This window comes from Coptis chinensis, chromosome 2 (genome assembly GCF_015680905.1).
Source record: "Coptis chinensis isolate HL-2020 chromosome 2, ASM1568090v1, whole genome shotgun sequence".
Classification (NCBI taxonomy): Eukaryota; Viridiplantae; Streptophyta; class Magnoliopsida; order Ranunculales; family Ranunculaceae; genus Coptis; species Coptis chinensis.
In genome coordinates, this window is record NC_141457.1 from 82,857,536 (window position 1) to 82,869,020 (window position 11,485).

The 11,485-nt window shown below is 35.9% G+C and overlaps 1 protein-coding gene across 1 annotated transcript; it reads left to right on the plus strand.

Moving 5' to 3' along the window:
• Positions 1–9,931: 9,931 nt before the first annotated feature.
• On the plus strand, positions 9,932–11,012 carry LOC147518321 (uncharacterized). The gene is made up of 3 exons (XM_086594762.1): positions 9,932–10,033; positions 10,147–10,431; positions 10,512–11,012. Exons 2-3 carry the CDS (start codon positions 10,210–10,212, stop codon positions 10,920–10,922), a joined length of 633 nt encoding a protein of 210 aa, XP_086450888.1. The 5' UTR covers positions 9,932–10,033; positions 10,147–10,209; the 3' UTR covers positions 10,923–11,012.
• The last annotated feature ends 473 nt before the right edge of the window (positions 11,013–11,485 follow it).

Sequence of the window (11,485 nt, forward strand, 5' to 3'; positions counted from 1 at the left end):
AAGGTATTGACTACATGTGATTATCTTTTTCCTTATTTACTTAAATTGCATGACACATCTTAATTACTTAGCTTGAAATATAATTTTATTAGGATTGTGTTGGAGCAGTAGATGGAACACATATCCCCGCATTGATTGGTTCAAATGAGAGAGTTATTTTTATAAATAGGAAAGAAAATGTTACGCAAAATTTTTTGGTGGCATGTTCGTTTGACTTGCAGTTTCAATTTGTTCTTGCTGGTTGGGAAGGTTCGGCTACAGATTCATGTATTTTAAATTCAACACTAACAAGGAAAGACAAATTACAAGTACTTGAAGGTACATAATGCTTATTATTATGTTAAATCAGTGTGTAGCTTCATTAACCTAGGTTTTTATATTGTTTGAACATGTTTATGATCATATCAACTTAGATGTTTGGTATTGAATTCAAATTTAGTGCGGGCTTGATGATTTGGTATTAAGGATGAATTGTGTAAAAAGTGAAAAATTTCCAGTTCTGCAGTGATATTTGAAATTCCGTCTAAAATTGAATACTTAGTATTGTTTACCAAATCCAACTCTGAATGAAATTTTATTGAGTCCTATATCCAATGCAGCAAACCACACTCCTTTTGGATTTGTGAGGAGAGAGTTATGGGCTCGACAACTTAGGCTACCAGAATTTTCTGACTGCAGAAATCAGGTTGTGTGCACTAGATTGGGTCTACGATTTCAGATTATTAAGTTGAGATTTAAGTTTTAGATAAACATGAAAAAGTAGGTTTTGCGTGTCTTGTTTCTAACCCAATTAGCCTCATCCCATTCTGAGGTCTGTGAGATAGAAATGGCATCTACAAATTTGATTGGCAGAAAAATACTACATCAAAATATAGTTTTTACGCACTGTATTCGAGCCCAGTTTTCGTATAGTTAGCATAAGAGTTAGAATTTTTGTAAAACATATAAAAGTAAGGTCTGTGAGTCTTCTTTTCAACGCAAAAGGCCTCATAGTTTTTGGACATATATGGAAAGACATGTGCTATCCGGAAGATAGTCGGTCTGATTTCTAGTCTGCGGAAATCAAGATTTTTACTGAGTTTGTGCAATATTTACTTCTAGATAGGCTGGCATTGGGACTTTGTGTTCAGTATGAAAAAGTAAATATATATATCCTAGTTTCTAAATAATCAAGTCACGTGTCATTTGGATGAATGTAGGTAAATTTATAGCTTCACCAAGTTGGCTAGAGAACCTACCATATTCTCGTTGTAGGTGCATGGACCTATTTTGGAAAATATTTATAGTAATAAACTAAGAGTTTATTGAATCTTTCTAGGGTGTTTTGGATTTATTTGTAACATGATTTTATTTAATTTGCAATATAGGTAAAGATTATTTGGCGGATGTGGGCTATGCCAATGGACCAAATTTTATTGCTCCATTTTGTGGCACTCGCTATCATCTAAAAGAATTTGGAGTGTTACATCCTACAAATTACAAAGAGTTAATCAATCTTCGTCATTCATCTCTGAGGAATATTGTTGAACGTATCATTGGTATTTTGGAAAAGCGGTTTGCCATTTTGGCTCTTTCACCTCCATATCCATTTGAAACACAAGTAAAGATAGTAATAATAGCATGTTGCATTCTACACAATCACAACGAAGAGAGAAACTTAATGATGATTTTTTTATTTATAACGATCGGAAAGAGCCAGAAGAATTTGAAGGAGACTCTGGAATGATGAGACAAGATCTAGGAAACCTTAGTAGAAATTGAATATGAGAAATGGCATTAGATTATAGAAAGTCTATTGCAATGTGGAATGACTATTGTGACTATCACAATGCAGATTGATGTAATACTTTTGATTTTGCTTTGGATTTGTTTCATCTTAAGAGTGAAATGATCAGTGATACATGTTTCTAATTAAATACTTTGTTGAGTTTTTTTATTTTTTTTTTTTTTTTATGTTTTTTTGGGTGAGAATATGGACCTTGTAATTAAGTTAATGTTTTCATTTTGCTTTATAATGTTCTATTATTTTTTTCACGTATGTAACAAGTTATCAATGTAACAAATACAGTGTGAACCAAACAATGGGCACACTAAACTTGTGACAGAACGAGTATCTGCCAAACAACTTCCAAGTTACCACTACACCAAAACAGAAAATCAGTAACGCACACTTTTTTTGTTTACTAACGCTTTTTAGGCGTAACTAAGTTCCTAACGTTTATTTAGCATTAAAATTGCAAATAATGTGTTAGTTAATTTTCCCGGATTTGAGAATTAATTTGTAACGTATTTATAAAGTTTTGTTTTGACAGGAAACCATAAAGGTTATTAAGATAATAGAAACTAGATTAGCGGAAAAAAAAAAAAAAAAAAAGATAATAGAAACTAAATAAAATCCAAAATTAGAATTTTTGGTTAGAGGAAAAAAAAAAAAAAATCGCACTCTTCTCTCTTCTCTCTTATATTTTTCATCCCTCTTATTGTTTTTCCAACGCCTCTCTCTCTCTCAACCAAACAAACACTTACGCCACCGACATCAGGTAGTTTTCTCTTCCTTTTCCTTCTTCTTATCACGGTGCATTAATTTTCATTAACTAATTTCCACTTTTATGCTTTTTTCACACTTTGCTCTAGGTGTTTAATCCACAACCTGCATGTAATTTCGGTGCTAGTTTGCTTCAGTTATAACCAAAGGTATGATATTTATTTTGAAATACAACTAAAAAATTTCAATTTTTATTTGATATCTTGTGTTCTTCAAATAAGTTTTCTTGGTTATCCATCCATGTACACGACACACACTCTTGAGAAGTATGTCTTTGTTGAAGCATGCCAAACAAGCACCTTAGGCATTCTTGAACTTGTTATGCTAAAATATACTTAAGCCTAGTAACGAGACCTTTAGTTTTCCTTGTAGATACACCATCAAACCAGTTAAGGAGAGCCCAAAAATAAAAAGAAAAGTTTGGAGAAAAGTAAAGTGGCTCAAGTTATGCTCTTGCTTGTCACGATTCTAGGCTGTTCCTTGGTGATTGGAGATGAAATTTTGACTCCATCTATCTCGGGTAAGTTGTATAGACTCCCATCTGATGTAACAACCGTCTAGTTATCATCCCATATAACAGGATTAAAGCTACCCATTGTCAGCATTGGTTTGTGGATTGTTAGATTGTTAGTAGTATCTAACTCCCCTTTTTTTTGGAGTTAGATAGCGTGGATAGGGTTTTCTAGAGTTCATGTTGGAATGGGTTGAAATATTTAAACAAATAATAACCCATGTCTTGTTTCTGGCAACTGTGGGTTTTAATAGATGAAATCTGAACTGGCACACAAAATATCTCTTTTTGAAATTCAGACTCATTTGAAGCAGGTTCAAAATATTTGAGTTGAGAGATAAAATTCATAGCAGGTTACATAGGAAACCCACGCAAATATTAGAAACTATGAATTTTATATAAAATTCATAGCAGGAAACCCACGCAAATATTATATAAAATTCATAGCACACGCAAATATAAAATTCATAGCAGGAAACCCACGCAAGTATTGAATCTCTCTCATTCAGACAAAGATTGGGAATTCTTTCCTGTTTACTTGACTGGGAATTGGGAGTATGCCGAATCTCATCCCATTGCGCCAAGCTGATATCCTAAATTTCTGCCGATGGTGAGTATATGTCCTATTCACGGTCCACGTGCTTCCGAAGTCCTTACATGTCGGGTTTAGGTATACAATAGCCTGTGTTAGTATACTATTTGCTCAATCTACCTATTATATTCTAACCTATACCCACTATCATATGGTTTGTTGTTTTGAGTACAACCATATTATGTATCATATCTTATTTGCTTTATATATGCAAATACATTTTAAGGGGTTAAGTAGTAAAGATACCTTTCGATTGAAGAGGGTTTTCTTAACTTTAAGCTCACACCCATCATGATCCATACCGACCATAAGTTCCCCGGTTTGCAATAGTTTATTTTTCTTGCTCTTTTCATGGTTTCTTGCTTAGCTTAACTAGAAAGATATTCCAAAGTCCCCGCAGAACACCCATATGTATGCGTTTCCTTTCTTCTAAAGAAACTTTTTGATCGAGAGAGCCTAGGATTTGATGTTTTTGTCTTGAAATTCAATGACCTAGTGCAAGACCATATAATAGATTTCTCTACGATTGGGTGTTCTTTAGTGTATTTAGACTTAAGACCATCTTTTCACTTTACTATTTTACTTTGTTTGTCCCTTTTACTTTTTCTTCCCTTACTTGTGATAGATAATTGATCTCTTGCAATGAGGACTTGGATTTAAACTATGAGTACACGGGGGACTTGGGCCTGCAAGTAGACATTGCTCACACATATGCCCCCATAGTGTAGGAAATTCATAGTTGGGCAATATAAAATTCATAGGAAACCCACATAAAATATTATATAAAATTCATAGCACACGCATAAATATAAAATTCATAGCAGGAAACCCACTTAAATATTTATATTTGAGTTCATACAATATAAAATTCAAAGCCCATTAGAAACTCAATTAAATAATTTTGTAACCAAGAAAAACACAAATTACATAACAATCGGGGCATAAAAAACAATGTTTTTGGGAGTTGTTAGTTCTCTGTTTCGGTTTGTTGGTTTAATCGGGCATGTAATGGGTATGCTCTATTAGTACTATTCAATATATGAATACTATCTTTGTTTGAACTCTTCTTTTGAGTCTCTGGATTGTTTGTGGAAATGCATCTTTGTGGTTATTATCCTGTTTACATGTTATTATCGTTGTTTTATCCTATGGTTTTTTTTCAAGTAAAATGATTGTGGTAAGTAAACTAATCGATGGTGTTAAAACCGACTTTGAGAGATCTTTTCTTATATGTCATTATTTGGACAAATATCTTGTCGTCATTGTCATGAGTGAACTCGAAGTGTTTGTATTTTTCTTTAGTGTTTCCTTGTCAAATTTGTTATGGTATTTGGATTAAAATATTGAGTATACTTACCTTAGTGGTTTGATACTTTGCCGATATTTCTACCGAAAAAAAAAATGATACTCTGCTATTACCTATACTAGACTTGCATATTGAAGGAACTCCCTGATTTGGTATAATGAAGTTAAGTAAATAGTTGTGTCTGATATGTCATATTGCAAGCTCAAAGTCACTTTCATCCTTTTGCCTCTAAACTATTTTGCGTAGATTTTATTTTATTCTAAACGGTGTAGTGTAAGGAGTTATTTTGCAGTATGTCTCAACCAATTCCAAAGGATTGGATGAATGAAATTGACAGATTTGGGATTGTATACAAGCAAGGGGTGTCGGATTTTATTCAATTTGCTAGTGACAAGGACCCTACATCGACCACGTGTGTCCTTGCCCCTTGTAATAAGTGCGAAATAGGAAAAGGTTTCCGTTTGATATAGTGAGAAAACATTTGATTTTACATGGTATAGAATCAACATACCGTGTATGGGTTTTACATGGTGAGAACCCATATAAGGATCGAATGGGTAACCGAGATGCGAAGAAAAACGATGAGGTGAAGGACTCGAATGGGGAATCTTGTTGACGTTGCTTATGGCATACATGAAGGGCTAGCAGGTGATTTGAATGGAGGCGATGAAAGTGAGGGTGGAGATTTGGAACCACCATATGTTCTTGAACCAGATTTGGGTAAGAGGTATAATGAATATAAACAAAAAGCAGAAGAAAAATTATACCCTTCATGCGAGGCTCCTATAACAACTCTATCTGCAGTGGTGGACCTACAAAACTTGAAGAAGCAATATAATTGGTCAGGAAACAGTGTGACCGCGCTCTTGTCCATGTTAAGAAAATGGTTGCCGGAAGGAAACACGTTGCCTTTAAAGTATCCTGTAATGAAGGCAATGTTAAAAGATTTGGGAATGAAAGCCAAGTGTATAGATGCATGCGAAAACAACTGTATGTTATATTGGAAGACTGAAGCTGACTTAACGGTATGTCCTCAATGTGAAACACCTAGATGCAAAGTGAAGGAGGGGAAAACGGGGAAGAAAGAAACAAAAGAGGCGAGAAAAGTATTGAGACATTTTCCTTTGATTCCAAGACTCAAGAGGTTGTACACAATAGCATGGATAGCGTGTGAAATGACATGGCACGATAGAGCGACACCTTCTTGGAATTATATCGACACCCAATCGATTCACTTCAGATTGGAAGACATGTAAAGATGATTGGCGGACTTTGCTATGGAAGGGCGTAATGTTTGGCTTGGAATTGCAACTGATGGATTCAATCCACGTGGAGTTCAATCCACTAGTTACAGTTGTTGGCCTGTTTACATAGTTCCTTATAATCTCCCTCCGTCTTTGTGCATGAAATCTGAGTTCCATATGATGTCATTATTAATACCGGGGGCGAAGGCACCGAAGTCAAAACATTGATGTATTTCTTCAACCACTAGTTGATGAGTTACAACAGATTATGGAAAGAAGGGGTGGCAGCTTATGACATGTACAAAAGAGAGCACTTTACTTTGAGGGGGCTATGTTGATGTGGGGGATTCATGATTTACCGCTGTGTATGGTAACTTATCGTCGTGTAACACATGGTTACAAAGCTTGTCCTATTTGTGGTGATGAAACTCCGTCTATGCATCTTAGGAATGCAAGGAAGATCGTTTATACAAATTACCGGATGTTTCTAAAAATCGATCACCCATTTAGGCAGGGCAAGTACTTAGGACTTAAGACAAAAGAGTTAAACCCCCCTCCACCAAGGTTAAAGAGAGAAGTAATTGAGAAAATGCTAAGTCGTGTCCATTATGTACCTGGTAAAGTATTAAAAGGTGCCAAACGGAGTGTAGATGATGTAGATGTGGTTGCTATTGGAGATGATGAAGATTATGAAGTTACTGAAGCATGGTATAAGAGGTCTATTCTCTTTGAAATGGAATATTGGCCGAAACATAAGATTCGACATGTTATTGATGTGATGCACGATGAGAAGAATGTGGCAGAACACATAATAAATGCGATTCTTGACAAGAAAGAGAAAACAAAGGATACAGTACAGGCGCGAGAGGATTTGAAGAAAATGGGGATTCATAGTGGTCAGTGGATGCAAACAGACCCAATCACAGGGAGATTTGTTAAACCAATGGCCCCATTTGTCTTGAATAAAGATGAGAAACTTGAGTTTTGCACAATTTTGAAGAACTTGAAGCTTCCTTCCGGTTTTTCATCAAATTTAAAAAATGTTGTCACTTTGAGTCCTCCCTGGTTTGCTTACAATGAAATCACCCGACTATCACGCATTGATTATGTGTTACTTGCTTCAGTTTTGCTTCAACACGCTTTTCCAAAACATCATGATTTGCGTAGAGCTATTCACAGATTAGCTTATTCTTTAATCTCCTATGTTCGAAAGTCTTAATCCGAAGGAAATCCAAGTTGCCAAATACATGGTAGTAGAGGCATTGTGTGTCTTTGGAAAAGTATTTTCCAACCGCTTTTTGATATCAAGATCCACCTTTTGGTGCATTTTGGTGATGAAGGGCTGATTTGTGGACCCGTGTATCCTAGGTGGATGTATCCATTTGAGCGGTATGTACAATTTTACCTTTATTTCATATTTAATGGCAATTATCATCGAAACTACTAAGTACAATTTTGGATTTGTTTATTTTAATAGGGCAATGAAGGAGTGTAAAATATTCCGAGCAATAAACGCTATGTTGAAGGCTCTATTGGAGTCCTATATTGTTTCGAATCGTTAGGTATGCTATGGAGTACATGCCAAATTCACGGGATGGAAATCACAAAGCTACTCGTGAGGTGTTTCTAGATGAAGATGGAGAGTATTGTGATGAGGGGCCTATACTTGAGGGTAAAACTGTGACCCTAGGCAAGGAACAATGGATACAAATCCGTAGATGGGTTCTTTTTCGACTAGACGTCGAAAAGCTTGATGAACATTATAGGTTTGATTTTTTTTTGACACATTTGACTTGAAATTACTAGTCTAGAAAGTCGTAATAAATAGTCATGTCAAACTGCATAAACAAATTGCAATGAGTATCGTGCCTTGCAAGCAAGTGCACGTGGTAGAAGAAAAGGGATAGCAAAGACAGAAGTGGAGATACAAACTGAGTTCATTGTGTGGTTATATGACAAGGTATTGTTTTCTTCTATTCATATATTTAGTTTACTAAGATATTACAATTTGTACTTTTAACTTTCTAATTGTCGTTTTTTTTTTCACTTCACAGTTGTTGGCTGAAAAAGACACAAATTGTGACTTATGGCGATTTGTCCAAGGACCATTGTTCAAAGCTAAAACGTATAAAAAGTATTGTGTTAATGGTTTTGTGTTCTCTACTAGGTCGCATGATGAAACAGTTGCTACACAAGACAGTGGTGTTTGGATGAATGCAATCACTACATTTACGTCAAGTAGGAAGGACAAAAATCCCATTGATGCATCGACTAAGTGGTATGGGGTTATCGAACAGATAATAGAAATTTGGACTATAACGACCTTCCAAAGATGTTGTCTTTACCGCAATTGGGTGAAGGTGGAGGACAAGACCAATGGTTGTAAACTTTGTCCGTGATTCTAATTTGGTGATGGTTAATCTCAATAGGCTAAAGAGTGTTGATCAAGATATATTGATGAGAGGCGATTCTTGCTTCCGAGGCTAGTCAAGTATTTTACTCAAAGGATTTGAGAAATCCTAATTGGTGGGTAGTGATAAATTCACCTAGGCGATTGACAAGTCGAGTTGATGAACTAGATGCACCAACCGACTTCCAATCTATTCTTGAGGACCAACCTAATTTGCAGCCTTTGATGCAAAGTCTAACCTGATTGTAATAGTTGCATTATCACATTTTTAAGATTCTTAGATATTTTTAAGATTCTTAGTTGCATGCAATCTTCTCATTTTCTACTTTTTTCTATTTTGAAGTTTGTTTGTGCAATTAGGTGAGAGTTATGTTTTTTTATTATCAAGAGTGGTCTTTATAAATGTATACTTTTGAACTTTTTCATTTTTTTTTTGTGGTATCCTAGTTTTACCTCTCTGTTCTAACAATTTTTTTGTCATATTAGGCTATTTAATAATGTCATCAGGTCAATCACAACATACTGCTTCCCAGCCTTCGAGTTCAGTCCCACTTCCATCTCATAATTTAACTTCCGACTCACATACATCTCAGCCTTCGGAAGCTTTACCAACGATTACCAAGTTACCTATAGAGTTCAATGAGGATGGCGTCGCTGTGGGTCCTAACCATGCCAAATGGAATACCCAGGTTGGAGTTTATGTTCGAGCTCGTATTCCAATTCATTACAAAGATTGGAGAAAAATAGATGGAAGCTTCAAGGATAATGTCTGGAACAAATTAATGGTATGGTTTACATGTACTTTAATTTCAATGATAGCATCCATTATTCTTGATAATTAGTATGTTTTTCCAATCCTATATCTACATGTTGTCTAGCCCTATGTGTGGAACTTTACTGAATATGAAATGAACAAACATCACTTTGTTCATGTAGGAAGAATTTGAGCCTAATGTTCCCCAAGCAACGGCACGCCGAGAAGTTGAAAAGGACTTTTCCCAAAAGTTTAGATCATCAAAGTATGCCTTTTCGAAAGAGATTTTTGGCGTAAGTGCAGAGCGTGGAAGAAGCTATTGCAGCAAGCCGGAGATGGCAAGGATCCAAATCATTGGGCTCGCGTTTGTCGAAATGAGAGTACCGCTAAAGTGAGAGCTAGAAACGCATGAAAAGAATCTTTGAGAATGCCAAAAAGAACATATATCGACATATACTAATATAGGGGCACATATGCCCATAAATTGGATAAAATGGTAGGTGTCTATTCTTGTACTAACGTTTTTTCTTATCACCTTATGTTAACAACTATTAAGGATTATTTTTGTAGGATAAAGAAGATCCTAGTAGAAAACATGGACGGGTAGATAGTTGGAAAAAGGACATGAGCGTCGTGATGGAACTATATTAGCGAGCGCTCAAACCCATTATGTAAGTTCTAATAACATTGAAGCTTGAACTTACCTGTGTGTTGGTATTGTATATAGGCTATGTTGCATACTTGCATACCATTCTCATAATTTATGCATGTATTACTCATATAGGAACAAGTGGAGGCTTCTAATAAAAGAAGAAAAGAAGCAAGTGCGGGTGGTGAGGGCAGTGTAATGGAAGTAGACTTCGATAATGATGAGTTGTCTGAAGTCTTTGGGCCTGACAAAGGGAGTAGAACACGTGGAATCAGCTCCAACAAGTCTAAGAAGCAATTGCAACGTACAGGTATTGCCAAGGCATTATTGCAGCAAGCAAGCTCTTCATCCAATTCTGAGTTGAAGGGGGAAATGAATGAGATGAAGTCTTCCTTATCTAATGTCATAGGCGTGTTAAAGGTGAGTTTGCAGTTTGCACTTGTGCTTTCTTGCATACAATTTCATTATGTATGACCAATTGTTACTATAAATTGTGTCAGGATGTACTTAAGGCTGTTAAAAACAATGGAACATCAACTACTCAACAACCGTGCGGCCTAACACCAGAAACTGAAGTCGGTTCCAGTTCTGTTCGTCACTCGACTCAACAAAACTTGATGAATATGTTTGCAAATTTGAATCCTCCTTCTGGGACGCTTGGTTCTTCACCAAATGTATCCTTATTAGATAGGGATGGTGTAGTGGTTGCTAAGGGGTATGTCATGACAGAGACAGCTGGAGATTGCAATGGCAGAAAAGTTCTCGCAGGTGAAAAAAAGGTCTACATAGAGGAAGTCTTGGTTGGTGATGCTCTTGTTTACGATGGGCCCCAAGATGGAGTTAGATTTTTGGATGGCTTTAGTGCTGGAGGTCCTTTAATTTGGCTCGAGTCAAGGATGCAGTTTTCTTAATAAGTTGTTTGGGATATGCAAACTTTCTGAACTTGGGATTTTTTAGTATGGTTTGGCTTCTTTATGTTTTGAATGCCGTTTGTTTTTTGTTTAATATGGATGTCATAGTGACTTGACAAACTTATGGTCTTTTTTTGGTATGGATGAGTATTAACTTTAATATGTTCGTACTATATCTATTTATTAAATTTGATTGCAGTGTATGTATGCTTGTTTGCTTAGTAGGTTGAAGAAAGCCCTAACCCATTTTTAACTCCGCCTGTGCAAATTAATATAATTGGTTTGCATTGCCGGTCCCAAGCTCGGATAAAGGAGGAGGGAGGATGGTGGAGCCTTGGACTGTTTTTCCATTGAACATTGGGATTCTCGAACTAAAGGTGTGTACTAGTCTTTGCTTAACATGTTGTAACTTAGTTTAGTTTCTCTTGTTGGTGTTTCTGTAGCCTATCGAATAATGTAAAAGCTGCATATGCCTAGCTTAGTTAAGACGGTTGTCACTTACACTCTTCTTGTTTCACTGGTATATAGATTGCGTTAGTATTACTTGATTTTGTCGTATCTCT

Excerpts from the sequence above, each read along its gene's own strand:
- LOC147518321 (XM_086594762.1), top strand. The coding sequence starts at position 10,210 with ATGGAAGTAGACTTCGATAATGATGAGTTGTCTGAAGTCTTTGGGCCT. Across the intron at positions 10,432-10,511 it reads ATGTCATAGGCGTGTTAAAG|GATGTACTTAAGGCTGTTAA; the intron begins GTGAGTTTGCAG and ends AAATTGTGTCAG.